The 20,979-nt window shown below is 47.5% G+C and overlaps 1 protein-coding gene across 8 annotated transcripts in view; it reads left to right on the top strand.

Annotated features, from left to right (window-relative positions):
* LOC135897579 (protogenin-like) overlaps positions 1-20,979 on the top strand; it is a 358,787-nt gene that overhangs the window by 280,663 nt on the left and 57,145 nt on the right. For 6 of the 8 annotated variants that reach the window (XM_070537250.1, XM_070537244.1, XM_070537246.1 and 3 more), the window contains 6 exons: positions 10,854-10,999; positions 14,260-14,440; positions 15,215-15,362; positions 18,687-18,832; positions 19,875-20,009; positions 20,643-20,816. In XM_070537250.1, the coding sequence (XP_070393351.1) occupies positions 14,383-14,440; positions 15,215-15,362; positions 18,687-18,832; positions 19,875-20,009; positions 20,643-20,816 (661 nt within the window). In that variant the 5' untranslated portion in view covers positions 10,854-10,999; positions 14,260-14,382. Of the gene's footprint in view, positions 1-8,785; positions 8,820-10,853; positions 11,000-14,259; positions 14,441-15,214; positions 15,363-18,686; positions 18,833-19,874; positions 20,010-20,642; positions 20,817-20,979 lie in introns of those variants that run through there. The other 2 variants (XM_070537247.1, XM_070537245.1) reach the window with 2 other exon arrangements.

Raw genomic sequence — 20,979 nt, forward strand, 5'->3', positions numbered from 1 at the left:
GCGTATGTTCTGCCGTCCAGACAAACGAGACAGAGAGAACCTGGAGGTTTCAGGAAATTTGTCAGTTCTGTAAAATAAAATAAGATGGAAATTCACCGACGATTGCGACACTCCCTATGCGAAATTTGAGCGCATGCAGCTGTATGTGGATGACTGTTAGCAACAGAGCACAAGCTCTGATGTTCACGTGACGTTTTGTTTTGCAAAGGCGTCTAAAGTATGCGGTATATGTGTATCATATATGTGTCTGTATGCGTGTTTTTATTTCGCAATATATTGGCAGACGCGTCCAATCTGTCTTGTTCGGTACGTTCTGTCCTGTTGAGCGTCTGCCTCGATGATCGGGAGATCGCGGGAGGCAGCGCGTGTGGGATTCACAGCAGCCGCCGCCGCCGCTCATGCAGCACTTTGTTTCCATACAGACGACGTGCGCTACTCTGACGCCATATCGTAGCCATCGTCGGCGCACAGCCCGTCTTGCGCGGCACTGCGCTTTTCACGCTTTCGTTCCACTAACGCCCTTCGTCGCGGGGAAGCCGTGTCACCAGTGTCAGCGGCGACAACACCCAAGGGAGCGTCACAGCAAGCCTTACTTGTAGCCGCCCGCTATCGCCCCTTGCAGGGTCTTTAAGGAAATAAAGTGAATGATCACCGTCACACTCGCTGGTACCGCGGACTGACCTCGACAGCAGATTCCATGGACGAACGTAGCCCTCTCCACCTCACGGCACCCTGCTAGCCGGGGCTTCGCCAGTCGGTTCGCAGAAGCGGTGCCGTGGCTTTGAAGTCGACTCCTCGCCGCTGAACCGCACCATGCCGAGACATACCGCGAACGGATCAGATGCCCCAACGGGGCGTGGAAGTGGTTTCTTTACGGAAGTGTGTCTTGCGAGGTTGTGACACAAGAGACCCATTGCACTGCAAAGGATTTGTGGCAACGGCCTCGACGTATTGGAACCCCAGATAGTGTCACACTGGAGCCCCGTTGTGTGCACACTTCGCGCACCGCAGTGTGATTGGACGAACGATGGGGTGAGGGGGATGTTGGGGAGGCTCTTAGGTACGTGCCGGGCCGTTGGAAGAGGATTCGGTGGAGATTCAGCTAAGAGTAAGAAGACCAAAAATTGTAACATCATTGTAACTTTTGACTCGTAGTCTGGTGTCTGTGTAAATAGTTTCCGTTCTATCGCTTGCCTATTCTATCTTAATAAACAGTTAACCCCTTGCAATCAGCGTCACAGCCTTGCCTAGTGTGACTTCGCGACATCCACAACACCTTCAAGTTTCCCTCACCAACATCGAGGCGGACGCCAACTGCAACTATAAACAACAAAGGGCGCCGAAATATCCTTACTGCAACAAATAAGCCTATATTCGCTTTCAAGCACATCATTTCTTGGTTCAGGCAAAGCTTTCTGTGCCTTCTTGATTTTCTGTGGTATATTGCGCACCTTCTCGGTCGGTGTCTGACCAAGCAAAAAGTACGCCGATCCTGGAAATAGGGGAAAATAGTAAGCTGGGCAGTAAGTTCAATCAGCGGTCGCGAGCGGTGGAGATCACGCTGTCTTGTCGGGCAAGCAGGTATAATTAATCGCTGTGCTGTAAAACGCGGCGCAGTGTATGAACAGATTTATCGCATTTGACTAACAGTTTCGCGAACGCTTAACTTCAGATTCCAGTGTGTGCACTGAATCTGTCCTTCTTTTTCTTTCTTCTTTAAAATATCGAAGCAAGTAGCCGAAATAGTTGACGGCTTGTTACGCGACTTATACGTGGGCTGCGCGAAACATCAGAGACCAAAGGAAGCTGCGTGTTTTTCAGTGCTTCTACACCTGTCTATCTGTCAGTAAGATTCTCAGTTGATGGTCTGCGCTGTGTCTGTGTTTTCATTGCTTTTGTCTCTTGTTTCGCGCTGTCCACCAACTCGCCCAGCAAGCCAGCCTTCCGTTGTAACGCGAGTATGGCGTACCCTTTCATACTGGCCCGCCCACGTACGATCGGCAGTAATTCAAATGAGAACAGTGGTGTGCGGAGTCTTTTGTGAATCCTAGCAAGAACCAGAGAGCGTGGACATGTAGTACGACCTGCTTTAAAAAAAAGGATAAGTTAGACATTCGACAAAATAAGAAAAAAAAAGACCTTGCCATGGTCGCGCCGTTTCAGAGGAGGCGCTCATAACATCCATCTAACCAACCACCTAAGTACACGACCAACTGCGTTGTGTTAAGGCTCATTCACACCGGCGACTGACAGTGGTCGCGCGACCGTGGTCACAAACTGATAAACCAATCAGCGGCGCACCGGAAGGGATCTTTCATGTGTCGACATCCGGCCTGCTCCCACGTCGCGGCAAATTCCGCGTATATTCCGAGTGCTCGCTGAGAACGATAATCTCCGGGATTGTGACTTGCGGGTCGCGCTCAGCCGGGCTTGCCGGTGTGAACATCAGTCACCTTCGGTCGTTTTTTGGTCGCGAGTCGCAAATGGTCGCGCCACCCCCTCAAGTCGCCGGTGTGAATGAGCCATTACTCGTCTCGCTCACTTAATTTGTGCCACGAGCGGGATTGGGATCCATCTGAGCTGTTCACATTTAAACGGCTGTCGATATTACGTGGAGCAGGGCCGGTTCTGAACAGGGCAGAGAAGACCACGGACCAGCTATATTTAGCCTTTCTGAATGGCGACTAAAGAAAGTTGCGCCTTCGGATGAAGACTTGCTGCGCCGGAAACGCTTTAGTGGTCACAAGTTCGAATAGTTTAGCTACATTGTGTTCGGGTAGGGTAGGTTCAGTGACAGCCGACTTGTCACCTTGCCGATGCTTGCTTTGACAGGGGGAGACAGCCGACTATATTGACTGAGTGGTTTAGCTTGTTTTGCGTGTGTGTGTGTGTTTGTGTGTGGATTTATTAATCCAGATGTGTGTATAAACGTACAATAGATAGATAGATAGATAGATAGATAGATAGATAGATAGATAGATAGATAGATAGATAGATAGATAGATAGATAGATAGATAGATAGATAGATAGATAGATAGATAGATAGATAGATAGATAGATAGATAACGATCCTCGTTGACACTCATTATGAGTAGTCCTGGTCGCCAGACCGCGCAAGTTTTCTCCGATGCTTGTGCAGAAACCACCGACGATTGCTAACGTAAGCGAATAGCCGAATGCTTCTGGAAAGCTATTCGCTTTTTTAAAGGAATGATCCTTGAATGCGTATATCCGTTTCAGCGAGGATATTTAGGCAGCGTTTGTTATTTCCCCAGCACACCTGTAGCGATAGTGAGGGTGGCTCGTATAAGTCAGTTCGTCATGTTTGTGTTAACAGCTGCGGGAGCGCCGGCGTGGAAGCCGACTGCCATCCTCCTCTCCTGCCGTCCGAGCCCCCTGCCGCAATCGCCACTGGGGGAGTGGGCCTTCCTTCAGATGGAGGAAGGAACAAAGAATAGCAGGGAACATGACCATGTCAAGCTAGAGTTAATATATGGGTTCCCCTTAGGGAACTCCCTAAAGTGCGCCTATATATACAGTAATTCTACGGCAAGCCTGCAGCCTCTTCTGCGGCCTTTCTTCTTGCTCCAATGTGGGGCCCTTATGCGCGTTGGGTATTGGGAAGTAGGCCCTCCATAGTTGCCCGACCTTCCAAGACATTGTTTGGTTCGTGAGTGACGCCGCCATCGCGATCGGCCCTCTCCAGCCTCACTCCGCTCTACTCTCCCTCATACGCTCTCCGCGCGCTCCTATTACGTGGCGCAGGCCTGTTCCCCACGAGCATTCCCTTTGTGTTTCTTTGCGACTATAGGCTTCAAGATTGTCACGTGGCTCCACCCCCCCCCCCCCTCTCCAGTCTCTCGTTGCTTCCTCCTTACAGAGCGCTCTACCTTCAGACGCCCCGAAGCTCTCGCGCGCATCACGTGCGGCTGAAAGCAAATAGCTGGCGCTCGGCGACGAAAGCACGTGCCCTTTGCATCGGCGGTGAAAATGTGACCACGACGAAATCAGGCCAAAGAGCCTTCCAAAAAAAAAAAGAAAAGAAAGAAGAAGCTATTCGCTTGCAGAATCTATCCGCTTTAAACATCGCAACGCAATCGGGACCAAGCGCACGAATGGCATACGGCGTCGGAGCGCGTGCTCTTCTTCCTTCTACGGGGGAGGGGTGAAGCCACGGAGAGTCCGGTTTCGTTGGCGGTGCAGGCTTGCTTCCTTTGTCTGCCGCGCGCTCTCCTCCTTGGAGCAACGCAGCGGCGTCCTTGGCGCGCGGTTTCGGACCGCTTGGGAGAGAGAGAGAGAGAAAAAAAAAAAAGAAAGTAATGATCGGAGCTGCCGCGCTCTCCTCTGGTGTCATGGCGGTGGTGTCGCCTGTCAAGAGGAGACTGCCGCAGCCGCCGACGTGCCCTTCGGCGCGTTCTCCCAGCGTTGGAATAACATGCATCGCCACCGCCGCGGCAGTGGTGCAGGAAGAGCGCGCGCTGCTGTTTCCGCCAGCGTGTATTTTTGTCCCTGGGCGCGCAGGCAGGTCCACACTAGCGAGGAAAATGCCGCGAACGGCAAGGTTTACGAAACGTGATAGAAACAGAACGACTCTCCCCCCTCCCCCCCCCCCCATCTCCACGAGCCTTGCTTTTATTAATTTCCTTCTTTCCTATATTTCGTCATCTGCAAAAGAGAGACCCAGTCAAAAGCGAGTCACTTTCATAATCACGCGACCCACAGCATGGCGGATTTAGTTTGGAAAGTGATATTTACAGTATATATATACCACAGTACGCACTGCGCATGCTCCGTCCAGCCAGATGTCGCCTAGCAGCGGAGACACGCCTATGTTGTTTTCTGCGCTCTGTATAATGTATATGTATGTCAGACTGTGAGGAATCTGATGTATTTTTCCCGTTTGTATCTTTTCGATTGCATCTTGCAATATAGACTGACCCGCATTTAGGTAGCGAACTAATATCTATAGCTGGAGTGTTTCACTTCGTCTGTCATCCTTCATTCGTTTAACATCTCAACGTTGTGGAGAAGCCGGCGACACGCTGTGCTTGTTGCCGCCGTGTCGAATCCGCGACAAGTCAAGCATCAAGCAAGCCGCGACATTGCGCGAGCAACCGGACTGGTCGTGAGACAAATTCATAACAGCGAAAAAGAGTTGAGGCGATGGTTGTGGTGCACTTGTCTGTTCCGGTCAAAGGGGAGCTGCGCCTCCCCTGTGTTTTTCGCGACATGTAGGGGAAGTAAAGGAGAGGATAAAGATACCTTTTTTTGTCTTCCTCTGTTTCCGCGCGTCTATACCGTAGCGCTGCGTGCCCATCTATATCCGCAGTCGCTCCAGGGAGTCGGAGGAAGAACTCCGCCCCGCCTTCCCTTTCTGCCGGTCGGCCGAGTACCATCTCTCGGGACGCTCATCCATCGAGCCTTTCACGGGCCGCATATCAATAAGCGTAGTGGACGGCTCAGCCGGCCGCAGTCCAACGACCGAAACGGGGAGGGGTCAAGGAAAGCGGCGCGAAATGCCTCGGCACTTTCTCTGTACCAAAATTAAAAAGAAAGCGAGCCGCTTAACCTTTCATTTCTAAGTACCCAACGTATACCACCGAATTTACGCACACACGCGCGCAGTGAGAGAGAATTTTTTTTTTCGTGGCAGCGACACATGTTATACACTTCCGCCTGACACTAGCAAATCTTCCTACGTCTTGCCACTATAGTGAGCCAACAGTCTCTTACACTAGCCTTTGCATGTTAATCGCCCCCCTTTGCAGCTGCGTATCCAGATTTTTTTATTCCTTTATTGGGGGGGGGGGGAGGGCATGCGCTTAACCGGAGCGGGAGAGGGGAGGGGAGCTGGGCACGCCGCGTATACTAGCACAGAAATGTCGAAAAAAAAGGGCCGTGCCGGATGTGCCACATCTTCTCTGGCTGTTCTTATTAAATCCTAAAGAAACTCCCTCTGCGTGCACAGTAATACGCGGGCCAGCATCGCCGTCTCTCACTCGAGTGGAGAGGTTCGTTCAGCCGTGTTGTATCCTTCTCGAGCGGCGAATGAGAGACTCCGCTTTTAGCACCTATCCGGAAACGGGTGGGCGGAGGGACGTCACGTTAGGAAGGTGTGTCGCGCGAAAGGAAGATGCTGCTGCTGTGTCGCAGTGTTGCTTTGCGCCGGCGTGCTTAACGTGGGAGAGCACGGTTGTATCGTGTGGGAGGGAGGGAGGGTAAGGAAGACGAGATCGTGCTGGGCTAGCAGGAACAGGGGGCGGGCGCACTTCTACAGACGCGCTGGTTGCGGTCTTTCTCGCAGCACTGTCGATGCGGTGCCTGCGTCCCTGTCGCACGCTCGCCGCCTCTGCATTCGACGTCCTCAATTTCGCCCGTCCTCGCACCGTGACAGATCGCCGAAAGACGCCGCAGAAGGGGTGTCTCGTAAACCCCCCCTCTTGCCCTCTCTCCGGGTGGATGCAGAGGAGGCCGCGTATGCCGTCGCGTCCTAATCAGGCAGCCCGGCCGTCGGAGGGAGCCAGTGCGGCGCCGCGTGCTCGCGGAACGGGCGACCGCCAGACTTGGATACAAAGTTTCTTCTTCCCGCTGGGGATGATAGCCTGCTGCGCCGCGCTCGCAAGAAATCGATGGCTTAGCGTGAAGCTGATTGAGCAGATCGCGAGAGCCTCCTCCCACTACGCGGCAGCGATTCGGTGCAGCGCCCGCCGAAGGCATTGTGGTGGCGGTACGCCCCGCTCTGGCGCCTCGCCCAATCACGCGAGCTGGCACCGCAGCAAACCCCCCTCCCCCCCCCCCCCTTTCTGTTTCCCTTCAGGTTTCGACTTTCTTGCTGTTTCTCCAGCCTCGAGAGTCTTGAAAGTTGGAGGGAGAGTGAAATGGAACGAGCGTTTTGACAGCTAGCGTTATGAAGCCTTCAGCGAGGTTCTTTCTTTCTTTCTTTCTTTCTTTCTTTCTTTCTTTCTCGTGACTGTGTTTTGTTGCGCCCAGTTGCGAGGCGGCGCGGCGCGCTTGGCCACGCACTCGGCTCGCCTGGGCGGCGCGCTGGGCCGTGTGACGGCGTTGCACGGAATAGCTGGAACGGGGCACGCGGCCGCCTGCGGCCACTGCCAAGCTGTGTACTGCCCCGGGTGTCTGTCGCTTAAACTCTGCCGTCTCCCTTGGTTATCTGCCGTGTAGAACAGGTCAAAGAAGCTCGTAATTTACGTTTTGCTTGGCGTTTTTTCCACGGTCCCGCGCGATTCCTGCTCATCCTTTTCATGCGTGTCCGCTGGTGCAATTCGATGATTCACGCATCGCATTGCCAAACATATTTGGCAGTTTACTTTGTACCTGTCGTCGCGTGCCCCCTTGTCACGTTTTTCTCTTTTTGTTGCTGATGTACATTCGAACCCGTTTATGACGAACCGAACGATTGACGAATACTCGTTTGGTGCACCTAGTTTCGATATAGCCTTAGCCGCATGCAGCGAGTTCAGCTTTAATCGCTAATTATTTACCTATTCCTCGTGTATAGGACAAAACTGACAGAAAAATGCTCCACTGACCCCTCAAAACAGGCATAGTATTTACTACATGAAGCTGAAGCGTCTGCCGCGGCACACTGTATTCTGCTTCAAATTCCGAGACAGGATTTGTGAAAGGTGGCTTCCCTGCAACGAAAGTCTTTGGGCGGAGAAGCCCGCTTCGTTTCGATCTGCTTCGTTTTACATGCGACAGCCCGCACATCGAAAGCGCGCGCGCGCGCGTGTGTGTGTGTGTGTGTGTGTGTGTGTGTGTGTGTGTGTGTGTGTGTGTGTGTGTGTGTGTGTGTGTGTGTGTGTAGCCGATAATGTTTGTATAGCACTAGTATACCGTCGTTGCCATGATGACACATATCAGTGGAGATCTGGTGGTGGTGGTGTGTACGGGGCGGGGGGCGGGGGGGGGGTATTCTCTAAGAGTCCACCTAGTATACAAGTACATTTCGTCTACTGCTGAAATTCTGATTGGCTGGGCTGTGGTACGCGTCAGAAGAAGACAGGCGCTCTCAGCCATTCATCGCTTTAGCAGCAGACGAAATGGACATGTCTACTAGGTGGACGCCTGCGTGAGCCGCGATGGATGGATGGATGTTATGAGAGTCCCATTTGGAACGGGGTGGTGGGTTGCTCCACTAAGCTCTTAAGTTATCATGTCTAATTGTTGTCTGATTATTATGTCATTATTGTCTGATGTCCTACCTATGTGAATGGTAGAAACGCTGGAAAGGGGTTTTGTGTTTGAGTTTCTGGGTAACAGAATTATGTTTTCTTCGGATATTCAAACTACAATCCGACGCTATTACACTCTAAAAACAGATGCACCCTTAGGGGTGTATATTTACTACACAAAAAGAATCGTCATCTGTCTTACTCGCATTCCCTTTCTTTAACGCTGCGAGCCTGGTACTTCCAAGTCACGAACGACATGCGCGTTATCAGCATGGCAGAGCATTCTCGACAGGAAAGTAACGAGTGCAGCATTTTCAAGAAAGTAAATGCGGGCAAGGCAGATGACGATTGTTGTTGTGTGTCAAACATACACCTCAAAGGGTGTAAACTTTTCTTAGAGTGTATATGTCCGTAGGTTGTGTGTAAGACGTACTTTACCGTTTTTCGGATGTATTTTGCTTTGAAATTTTTAATTAGTTCAGTAACTTCCTTGCGCTACTTGGAGGGCCTGCGTAGTTGGGTATGCGTCGTTCGAGATGACTTTTGCCGAAACGATGGTCGACGCGGGACGCCGACGCCCTTATTAAAAATTGGTGAAGGCGCCTCTATGGGGAGCGCATATCGAGGTACCTGATTGTTGGTAGTTGCCTTTGTAGTATTTAGCCTTCTCTTTTTTCCGTGTTCTCAGTCAGCCCTTTCCCCGGATGGCAAACTACGAAGGATCGCTTGGCTTTTACGACCATTCCGGCGGCCATAGAATCGGTTCGGGCGCCGCCGTGGTTGACGGACACGCAGATGCCATAGGCGGCAGAGGCAGTGTCGTGCGGCGAACGCAATCACCAGGCGCCGCCTGTTTTATATAGCGGGCAGAACGCGACCCACAGTGGATCAAATTGGCTTTCTCCCGAGGCCGCCGCACTGATGTCGTGGATTGAGCACTGAATCCGAGATCGCCAGGGTTCGGGCTTGAACGCGGGTGTCCTTTGTCGGAATTTTTATATATGACGCAGGGCGACGTAGCGCTCGCTGTGTCGTGGTAACAAAGTGACGTCTGGAGCCATCGCTGGCTGCCGCATGCGCTTTCGGCCGATACCGAAATTTCGGCTTCCGTGGTTTTCAAATTTTGTTTACTTCTGTCCAGAATATGCGCTATACGCTGGTGTTTTGCGAAAGTTTGTCCCACCTGCAAATTTTACAGAAGCCCTTCGGCGAGGTGAAAATAGAAAGTGCATCGCTGCATAATCATTATGGATGCTGGAAACCACATTGAAGTTCTTGGTCATTTGTGTCGGTGAGGGCAGGCAAAATGCATACGACACGACAAAGATATTTCTGGCTTGTACTCTAGCTAATCCATGATTCTCCTATTTGCTGAAGCAATATTTGGACAAAAAAACACTGGGGGAGCTTGAAAGCTGTAAAAGTGGTATGCAACAGTACATAGGAAGCCAAAGATATCATGTGTCTGCTATTTTCTCCTCTGGTCCTTGCCCTAATGTGAGTCCCATCCATGCCCAGTAGTCGGCGTTATATCATCTGGGTAGTATTTATGGTCATTGTTCCTAGAAAAATTATGCTTTTCTTTTGGACATACATTTTTTTTTAAACACAGATTCTTTATTTTTGTCATAAAGGTTAGCCAACTAGCTCGGTAATCTAAATAATGTACCTGTCCGTTGTTGGGGACTGTTTCATTACTAAAATAGTGAAAACTAAGTCTATTTCACAACCCACCGCAGTAGTGGCTGCAGCATTCTGCTGCTGAACACAAATAAGGCAGTCGGTTTGATACTGAGCACTGGTATGGAATGCACAAAGGCCTATTCCATACTGTGGGTGTGCATTAGTGAAACATAACCCAACTGGGTAAAAATTTATCTGAAGCCCTTCACTTCAACATCTCTCATGTCTCTGTTTCTCTTAAGAAGGTAAAGCTCATAATTTTCTTTATGGCCAGTTCCTTGGAAACATGGTTGAAGCTGTGGCATTTTGTTGGTAAATATGCTACGGATAAAGAAGTAATAGTACATATGATTCCTGGACATGCTTTTGATCTCTCTTCACTTTCTTAAAACTGTGAGTAGCTTCAGTTTTGAAAAGGAAGGGAAAAAAAAAAAAACAGCCTGCCCGCAGTATATCTCCATTGGTAGCATGTCTGGCATTGATTTTGGCTTGAAGAATGGAGATGTTATCCCTGACATATTTCGCACTGACTGTGCCCTCTAAAAGATTGTGAACTCTTTCGCTTGTCATTTACGTCATCACAATTATTCGTATATGCCTCATGCACAATTTCTGCATTTGCTTTTGTGACACCACACTTAGGCCATATCTGTGCCATGTTTGGCAACGTCAAAAGCTTGGGGCTGTGTTATAGCGTAACCATCCTTTTTATATTCTTTCTGCATATCCTTTATGTTTGGCTTGCACAATGACAATAGTGCCGAGATCAGCCACTCGGCGCAATGAATATAACCCCAAAATTATGCTTCAAGAAAATGGTATAGAAAGAAAATTTTTCATGATGGTGTGCAATTCGCACACTGTAACCTAGAGTGCAAAATATATTTTCGTGTCTGTGCCGATCTAGTGCTCTTTCTTTTTTGTTTCCTTGCTTTGCCATTGTACCCACTGCCTCTCTCTTTCTGCTTTTCCTGCAGAGGGCCAGTGCATCCAGAGGGGCATCAACTTCACTCGCCTGTCTGGTGCAAAACTGGTAGCGGTGAAGGGTGAGCCCCTCCTGCTGGACTGCTCTGTGTCGGTGCTGCCGGAGCTGGCTCCGTACAACATCACCTGGAATCACAATGTGAGTTCACTCTACGGCGATGGTTGCATGTTCAGAAAAAATCCCAAAGCACCTTAGGTTTAGGCAATTCACTTCAAGTTTGGAGAGCTTGTATTAATAAGGAAAGAAACATGAAAGAAAGATCAGGTTACACGTAAAGAAAGCAAAAATGAAGATGCAATGTTAAAAAGCTAGGTAGATAATTTAGCCATTTATTAGTGACCAAGTGCTATAGAGGCTGTTCTAGTTCAGATTAAGAAGTGTAGTTTGACAGGTCAGACACCATGTAAGAGGGAGATCCAGTGGTTTATTACACCAACAAAGTGGGTGTCAAGGGAATCCTTGCAATAAAGAAACAGCAGATGATTTAGTGAAGTGAAGAAATAAGATTATTAGGCATGGAACGAAGCTGGCTGGCATAGCATAAGGGTAAAAGAAGGTAACTGACAAAAGCCTTCGGCTGCAGTCAAAGTGATGATGATTAAGTTTTTCAACTGTGTGCACACTGTTACGTTTCGTCTACGACGCGCGGTAAAGCCAGCGCGGATTCAACGGACGCCGGGGCTTCGTTCAAAGCGGCGGACATTTTGGCCCGTTCGGAGCGGCTGCGACACATCCCCGCCGAGCGCGTCCCGGCATGTTCAGTGCCACGTGTCTTTGTGTGTGTGTGCGTGTGTGTGTGTGTGTGCCCACGCTTGTCAAAGCGCGGCAGCCGGGGAGAGGAGCTCCCCCAGTGTGAAGCGAGGAGGTCTGACCGGCGCCGGCCCGGCTGATGCGTCACCTCCTTGTCTCTACATGTCTCTCAGTCCGGCCGTAACCCGCCGTCACGTGGTGTCATCCCATGACCTTCCTTCTTGCCCGCGGCGCCGAGAGTATAAGAGCAGCTGCCCCCGGACGCCAAGAGAGAGGCTCCGAATTCTTCTGTCGAGAAGCGTGCTCTCCCGTCTCTCCACTTCGGTCGACCTGACCGGCCGCTCTTTTGCGATGCTAGAATAAACAAGTTGTTCTATTAGCAGTCGACTCAAGCTTTGCCGGGACCTTCGGATGCTTCCAGTGTGCCCCAGGCCGCCAGGCCAACGCTACCCTTGGGGCTTGCGACCCATTTGCAACAACGGGCGTCAGCACTGAGGTTCCAACAGCTGGTGGCAGCGCTGAGGTTCTAACAGCCGGTGCCATCGGTGCGGATCAAACAACACGCAGATGCATGCTTGTACTACACGCAAACAAAGGAAATGCAAAATCATTCGTTGATCTGTATGCACTGGTATACAACTGTGTATGACTTCAAGGCTGCCATGTGCATTCTCGTGCACTTGTGGCACTATATGTGTTATGTGAGATTCTGCTAGTGCCCTTTGTCACACATCTCATTTCACCCAGACAAGATGGCAGACGTTGCCCTAGAAGTGGAAATAAAGCTGGAGCGCACAAGCTGGTGTCGCTATCGTTACCACCATCTCTTCCTTGCTGCATACTCGCTCCTTGCAAGAATGCCTTCTGCTCAATGGTGCCCTGAGTGGGAAGTTGGTCATCTTGTGCAAGGCAACCTATATAATGGCATGGAAAAGCCTACTTCTTGTACTTTGCATATCCTTTACAATTCTTGTGGTTCAGCGTAGTGTGTGTATTGGGTTCTGTTGTATGGTACTACAGGGCACTTTGAGCTCAGGACTAAGTTTTGTCTACCTTCGCAGGCAAAGCGCAGCTGGCATGTGCAAGTGTTGCCACAATTTTTGATGTGGATGCACAAGAAGTGAAGGCTGTCTCCTATGCTACAAGAGGCATCATTAATCCTGCGGGAAGGCTTCTATAACACATCTGGCATATTAAAACTCATCATTTATAAGGACAGCTGTCCCTTTCCCTCTGTAGAAGAGAGTTGAATGTTGTGCGCAGGCAGTTCCTTGGGGACACACAATTGACTAGTATCACCTACTGAAAGGGCAAGTGAGTGAGATGTTTAGTGAAACCTTTTAGACAGCCCTGCTTTCTCAAGCTGCATTCTTCACACGGACTGAGTCAAGATTGAAAGAAGAAGCTTGGTCATTTGTTTAACCGTTTTTGTGACTTTTACATTCAGGTCAGCAACCTTGTTTCCACCATGTAGCAATAACTTCCTCAGTGATAGAAAAGCGCACTTTGGACATAAGTCATACTGCTGTTGATGTAACATGCATTTACTTTTTATTGCTTCAACTTGGCATCTTCTGTGCACGCCAGAAGTGATCTGCTTGGTGACGTACATGTAAATGAAGTATTGAAGAATGAAGAGGCTTCTTTGGTTTCTATTTAAGCAAAACAATTCTTATTTGATAATATTCCAAAAAGCTAACTTCCTGTGCTGTTAGAGCTATTCCTGAGCTTCAGCTTTTGCCACCTTCTGACTGCCACTTTCATTACCCTCCCTTTAGCAACATTGTCTTCATGGAGTGTTTACAAATCAGTAGCATGATTATGGGTACATTGCTTTAATTACTGTAATTTTTAGACTAAAGTCCACATGCAGAGTATAGTCTGCAAGGAATAATTTTAGCTAAACAGTTTGCCTAAACCTAGTATATAGCTTACCAAAACCGAAACTAGTGGAACGCAAAACAGTACGATTGTGATGGCCACTGATGTGTCACGAGCAAATCTGCTGATGTGTCATGGAAGTCAGTTGCCATTTTATCAGACATGTGTCTCCCTTTCTCGGAACAGTATACCTAAACCAGATTATACAGAATGGGAGCAGCAGCCACTACCTATGTGTACTTCCAGTCACTAGCATAAACAAGTTGGGAGAGGTGTAGTCGTCACCTATGCCATCTGTGCCGCATGAAAAGCCTATATTTCAGCATGTGTAGTCCACAGACTAGTATTAAAAATGTGGCAATAACAATTTGGGAAAATTCTCACATCGTGTTTTTGCAGCGAAGCTGTTAAGGGCTACTTTCTCCACTATTGTGTCCATGTGTGGAAAAAAAATCCCGAAGATAATGCGATGCCGGGTCAACTCTCGGCAGAGGTGATGCAGGCGTTAAGCACTCCCCATACATAAACCGATCCTGGAGATAATGCAATGCCAAGCCGGGCCGCGGTGGAGCTGAGGCAGTCATTAAGCACTCCCCATACGTGGGCCAATCCCGAAGATATGTGCAATGTTGGGCCGACCCGTGGCGGAGATGCATTTCACCATTGAAGGGCCCACAAACACAGCTTCACTGGTCGTCCTTCTTTACAGAGTGGATGGGCACTGAGTTCTTTTTATTATTATTATTTAAAAAATTTTTTCTTTGCAGGGAAAGCCATTGGACTGGAGCACCACAGAGCACGTGGTGTTGTCGAATGGCTCCCTTTTCATTGACCAGTTTGCCTACCAGAAGAAGAAGAATGGCCGCAGGGACGATGGCACATACACTTGCATGGTGCACACAAAGGCTGGCACCATGTTCAGTCGCCCAGTTCAAGTGGAACTAGCACGTGAGTCAGTTTTTTTTTTAATGTCACGTGGTGTACAAAGCTTTCAGGTTGGAAGAAATTCTTAAGCCGCAGTGTTACTGGCAAAAAATGGTAACTGATGCACGTCATATTGAAGATAGAGCGCAGAACCATACTCAAGCTCTCCAACAATTCGAATAGTTAAATTTGTGGTTTTAGGGTGTTCAGTAAGCTCTCGCATTAACAGCGATGCGATATCCAGTTTAATTTTTCCTAGAACTAGTCAGCTTTGGACTATTTTATTTAGCATGAGATGTGCTGAGTCTGTATAGTACTGATTTCAGGAAGATAAGTGATGAGTACACTACTGCCCAGTAGCATAGCAACATTTGGTGTTATTTCTTCAATAACTAGATGTGAAGCAGCAATCTTTTACCCAGTTCAACTTGACCTAGAGCTAGTCATGGTTATGTTTGATCTAGCACTCCTGAGATGTGCCGAGTACTTGTACCTGTATTGGCACCGATAAAAAATAAGCAGTGAGCACACCACCGCTCTCTAGCATGGCAGCATTTACTGTTATTTCTTGTGCTGTGATTGCTAGCACCAAATTAAGCAAGGTTCTCAGTATTGGCAGTGGTGTATTCCCGTAGATGTTGTCCTTTGAACATTTTTGCTCTGGAGAATGAATAGGGAATAAAAATGGAGTTCTCTAGCATCTTCTGAAAGCCATTGGGCTTCCACGAGGGGGATAACATTCAGGAGCTCCATCACCTGAGGGTGGCAGCGGCCAACCTGTGTCCGATCTCCTCTCAGGTATGCCCAAAGGCTTCACCGAGGAACCACAACCGTTGAGTGTTTCTGCTGGGAGTATCGCAAGGTTCGTGTGCCACACCATGGCTGTGCCAGCTGCGCTCTACAACTGGCAGCGCAACTTGGAGGATGTGCCACCTGACGATGAACGGTAAGTGTTGTCAGTCCGGAACAACTATTTGAAGAATGGTGGTTACACATCTTGTTATCCATTCTTGCAACCGTTTGTTTCTTTATTACAGTAGTGTTTCCTTGTTGCCATCAATGTTCACCGTTTGTCTACCTTACTATTTGCTGTGACATCTGGCTACAGGTGGTAGCACCGTCGCTGCGTTAGTATGGATGGGTGGTCAGGAGCACCTTTTGAAATGTACATTTCTTTTTCATTTTTGTTTTATTGCACCCTCAAGACCGACGTATTACAGAGGGGAGTGGGTAAAAAAAAACATACACAATAGCGCAGCATCACGAAATGGTTCGTTATTACAGCAAAATTGATTAGTTAATTGTATCCGGGAGTGATGATGTCTGATAAGGCCGTACGAAACTTTTGGTTGTCCTTGATTGCAACAACTGCGCCAGGAAGGTGGTTCCATTCCTGAGAGATCCTAGGAATAAATGATTCGTTACAGGTTCTGGTGCGGCTTTGAATGATTCCAACCTTATGGCTATGATCAATGGAGAGGAAATGTAGGTAGGTTACGATATAAGATAATCGCGCAGGTAGGAATCATGAAAATATAGTTTATGAAATAAAGCAAGGCGAAAGCACTTACGCCAGGCTGAGAGAGGAGCAAGCAGCAAAGAGTTTTTCATGGCAGTTGCGCTTGATGTGCGGCTGTAATTGCTATGAATGAAACGTGCGGCATTGTTTTGGATTAGTTCAAGCGATTGAATAAGTGTTTCGAGGTGCGGGTCCCAGATGGATGAGGCGTACTCCATTTTACTCCTAATAAGTGTTAATAACCTAGCATGCAATTAGTATTGGCACTATTGGCACATGGCACTGCTTTGCTTTGGGTAATTTGGGTTGATTGTTTGATAATGAATGCACTGACTGCAGTGAAGGGAAAATATATTGACCTCCAGTGCTACATTATTGCACGAAACGCACAGAAAATTCCTACTGTATGTGAACGGAGCGCAGAGCACAGTTTCTGTTGCTGTACATTTGTGGTACTTTTTGTTTGTGTTCAGCTTGCATTGTGCCCATTCTGCTGGTGTTTCCATTGCACAACTCAACTTTCTGCTATTCTTGCACTGGCTATAAAAATGCTTGTATTCGTGTGCAAGGAAGTTAAAGTACCTACTTCTTGCGACTCTACTTCACTATTTGTACACATAGATAACTACCTGTGACTTACTTTTGAATTCTGTGTCAAATACAAGATAATTACTAAGTTTAGGTAAATAAGGTACACTATGATTGACTGGCCAGTGGCAGGATCGGCAGTGGCTTCAGACGCAATTTTTATTTTGAGGAGGAGAAGAGGCAGGCGGACTGTTTAAGCAGTAAGAACTTAGCATTCTGGCACAAGGAGGAATTATTATGCACAGGAAAAGGGTGCAAATAATTTTCACTTATTATTATAAGAGGGAACCTTATTATGTTTGTTTCTTTATTCGTAAAAATAATGGCTGCTATGATGTTGTAAACTGCAACACCATGCTAAAGAGTGCATTATATTAGCAGCCGGCACTACCTGACACTACCAGCAACTGCCACTACCAATAACACTACCAATTCCACTGCCAATTCCACTGCCATCGTTGCATGCCATTCAACGACGTAGTCTTCAGCATTGTGCCCCTCCACATCCTGAACATTTGGCACACACTTTTTGCAAAGGTTTCAGTCATGCTTCACACTAGAAGGGGTCCCCTGTAGCGGCGTGACTATCGCCTCTAGAGCCGGTGAAGAAGACTGCTCACGGGCATGTAGCGCGAGAAAAGAACATGCTAGCGTGCTCAACCTGAGCTGCCATGGTATTGGCCACTCCTGAGATCCCGCGACACCATGGCTGGCCAGCCTAAATAAACAGTGGCCACGGCGGCTGCCTCTTCGTGCCACCTCCCACAACTCCTTAGAGGGCACGCAAGAACTTTCAGCATATAAGCAGAATTTGCTATGTAGCCTGGCGAGGGGCCCTTTGAGATTTTCTTTCCTACTGCTGAGTGATCTCACACCACCTTGTCCATATTTCGTGGTATTGCAAAAGTTGCAGAATGATCAACACAACGCTTCAAGGAATTGCTAAAGGGCTGCATTCAGATATCGCAGCAACCACTCCTTTCATTTAAAACAACGCCAAGTGTTCTTTGTGAAGTACCTAAATCGTAATGTGATAATCAAATTTAAACTGACGAATGGAGGCACGACGTTCACGCAGTGTGTACATTCGATCGCCACATGTAGGCAATGATTTGATTGCAGTGCAAAGCTTAATGAGTCTCTACATCGTAAAAACAATGCATACCACCGTTTATGACTGTGACACAGCCACAGAACAAACAAACATTGAAGGATAGGCACGCCATACTCGCATGAGTAAACAAGTAGTGGCTAGCAGACAACGTGACACGCCATCCACAATATTGCAGTTCAGCCATTGTCTGGTAGGCAGTGACTCCAATAGCCCCTAATTCCAAATAACAGTGACACTGTCACAAAATGTAGGCTACTGTGGCGTTTCTTTCCATATGTCCTTGAAAAATTCCTACTTTATCTGTGCCCTTCAGTTTTCAAAGCAGTGGTTTTTTTTTTGGTTTTTCTTTAAAGGAGGGAATTATCCCAACCGTAATTAGCAATTTAATCTGCTAAGCGTTACCACTGCTGACAGCTGTTACAGAAACGGTGGCGTAAATAAATTTGTCTTGCTGAGGGCTACCATATGTGGTGGCAGCTATGTTTCATTGGAGGCAGAAAATGCCAATGTTCCTACATCCAGGTGCATATGGGAAAGCCTCAAGCAATTGAAACTTATCCAAATCCTTTCACTGTGGCACCCCTGATAACCCGAGTGAATTTTTTGTGTGTAACAAGCAAATCATTTATGCTTGAACTTGAAGAAAAGGAGCTTTACATGGATTTTTATATGGCCTGTTGCAAAGTGAGCTTTTGCTGCGTCTGCATTATGTATTCAGCAGGATTGAAGGAAGTAAGAAAGAAAGAAGAAATTAAGACCTGTTGTCATTATTATATTCAATTATAGCACTCACGTTTTTATATCTTGTAATAAAAGTGTTTGCATCTAACAGTAAAGATTTCTGTCCACTTATCTTGATTGTGAAGTACTGATGTTGGTGCTTGTGCAGGTGTGATTTTCTTTTCACCATCAGGCTCAGTCAGACTCCTCAGGCCACAGTAGTGCTTTTCTCCAACATTGCAGCAGTGTTTTAAGAAATATAAAAGCATGCCTTTAACTTTCAGAAACCACATCTGGCACGTAACCCACACGGAACTTTATCGTTTCAGATTCACGCAACTTTCGTCGGGGGCCCTGCAGATTGTTAACGTTACCGCTGCTGATGCTGGGAACTATCGCTGCATTGCCAGAAATGCTGCAAAGACTCAGTACAGTGCAGAGGCTTCATTGACAGTGTTACAGTCAGCTCGTCATGGTATGTGATCTATTTATTTTTCCCAGCAATACTGTATGAGGAACATTCTGCGAAGTTTATGATGATTGTGTTGTTCAGGCACACGATTGTTACGTGACCTATTTTGCAAGTAAATCAAAAAGAGGGAGAGAGAGAAAAAGCAGTGAATGTTCATGGCATGTGCACTTTTTGCACGCAGGACCTGCAGGTATGAATGGGAATTAGGTCACGCAGCTGTGGTGACTTGTACCACAAACTCCAGGTCTTTGTACATTGTATTACGAAAGTCATGGTATTACATCTTCAGATCTAAGAATTGATGCTACTTAGCACCCTCTTGCATAAAAAAGAAGGGGGGGGGGGGGGAAAGGTAGCCAAGCAAATTTTTGTGTGTCGTAAAGGAAAGGTTGGGTAACAAAAGCCTAACAACGAACAGTGACACAGTGCACCATCTCAACATCAGCCCTCAATTTTTGGAGCGAATCATAGGAAAAGGAAGGGTCAGAAGTGGCAATTCCGCAGTGTTGTGCTGTTATCGCTGTTACTGCTTCAAACTCTGGGTGAAATTGCCTCCTCATTCTTTTTGCATTCAGCATGAAATACCGGAAGTAGCAGCAGCAGTTGAAAAGTTGTTCTTGCTAAAAACAACACCAGCTGCACAGATAAAATATGAAACATCTTTCCAAGCTTGCAGCTAAAATGAAAGCCTTCACAGACAGCCTGTCAAGCAGAATGCATTAAAATCACGCATCTTCACAAGCGGAACAGCTGTGCCCTTGCTGTTACTCATAATTACGCAGAAGTCAACAGATGTGTTTTTTCTTTCTTGCAATATGTGATGGCCACAAAAATATGAGCTCTGTTTAGATTGCTGCTTGCAGTATTTGCGTTTATACTTTTTTTGCAGTGTCTCAGGATATCTGATATAGTATGTAGTTAAGCTTAGTCTGCCTTCAGGATTGGAATGGCTTTTTTTGAGCCTGCCACAAATGCCCAGCACATTCTTATCAGCATTTGTTATTTTACATTTTTATCTCTTCCTGTCTTTCTCTTCCTTTACAAGCAGGAGCCCCTGATCAGCCACCAGAGTTCCTAAACCCATCTTCTCAGGAGCTGACACTTGTAACGGGAGACACAGTCGAGCTTGAATGCTTTGCTAGGTCATCGCAACAGACTTTTGTCACATGGATCCGGCAAGGTAAGGCTTTTCACTTATTAGTGCTCTTACTTACAAATGCGGAGCCTTTGATCTACTCTTCTTGCATTCATGTCTGTTGCACTCTTGTGAGAAATTGTATCCATTTTCACTTTACCTTAAGCTTTCTTCCTGCGTCGCTGGCTACATGTCAGATAGCTTAGCTGACATTTGAAGTAGGGCCACTTGGTTCATAGCAAAGAATGAAATTCTGCAAACACATAAATGAAAAATATTGCTGTTCGCCCTGTTGCTTGCCTCCTTCAGTTTGCACTGTTGAGCTGTTTCTTGCTTCACACTGTGTCTGCGACAGTGGCGTGGAAACAGCTAGCTATCGTAACATTAAACTTTAGTGTTGTAATCATGTGCACTGTGGTGCTGCTGATGTCTGTGAAAAGCAACAAGTTGCTGAAGTATATGAGAAAGGGCAAACAGGGGGCATGTAGGGACTCGCTGGGGCCTTAAGAGGGGAAACAGGAGTAGGAGGTGGATTAGTGAAAGGTAGAGATTGGGGATTATGATTAAATTAAACTTTCTGTTTTTAAGTGGTTTGATTGATACTGGGAAAAAAAAAACTTAATTTTTTTTTAGCATTGTTACCTCCTGCCATTCGTTAAGTTGCCTTGCCTCTTTCAGGGGGAGCACTTTTGCCTGAAGGCCGCAGTACTTATTTCGGTCGAGGTAATCTGCGGATTACCAACCTGACTCAAAGCGACGCTGGCACCTACAAATGCCTTATCAGCACATCACTAGCTACAGCTACCGAGACACTTTCATTAGCATCTCAGTCACACACACTGATCATTTACGGTAAGTTTTTGCTTCTCCTGCTTGCAATGGTCACCATGTTCCCTGCAATTAGTAACAGTGTGAAACCCACCTTAGCTGCATCCGTATGTGAATCACATGTTAATATTTTTGCGTTACTCATGGCAGAAGTTCAACATCAAGGTGACAAGAATAGTTACCAAAG

This window comes from Dermacentor albipictus, chromosome 4, assembly GCF_038994185.2.
Source record: "Dermacentor albipictus isolate Rhodes 1998 colony chromosome 4, USDA_Dalb.pri_finalv2, whole genome shotgun sequence".
NCBI lineage: Eukaryota > Metazoa > Arthropoda > Arachnida > Ixodida > Ixodidae > Dermacentor > Dermacentor albipictus.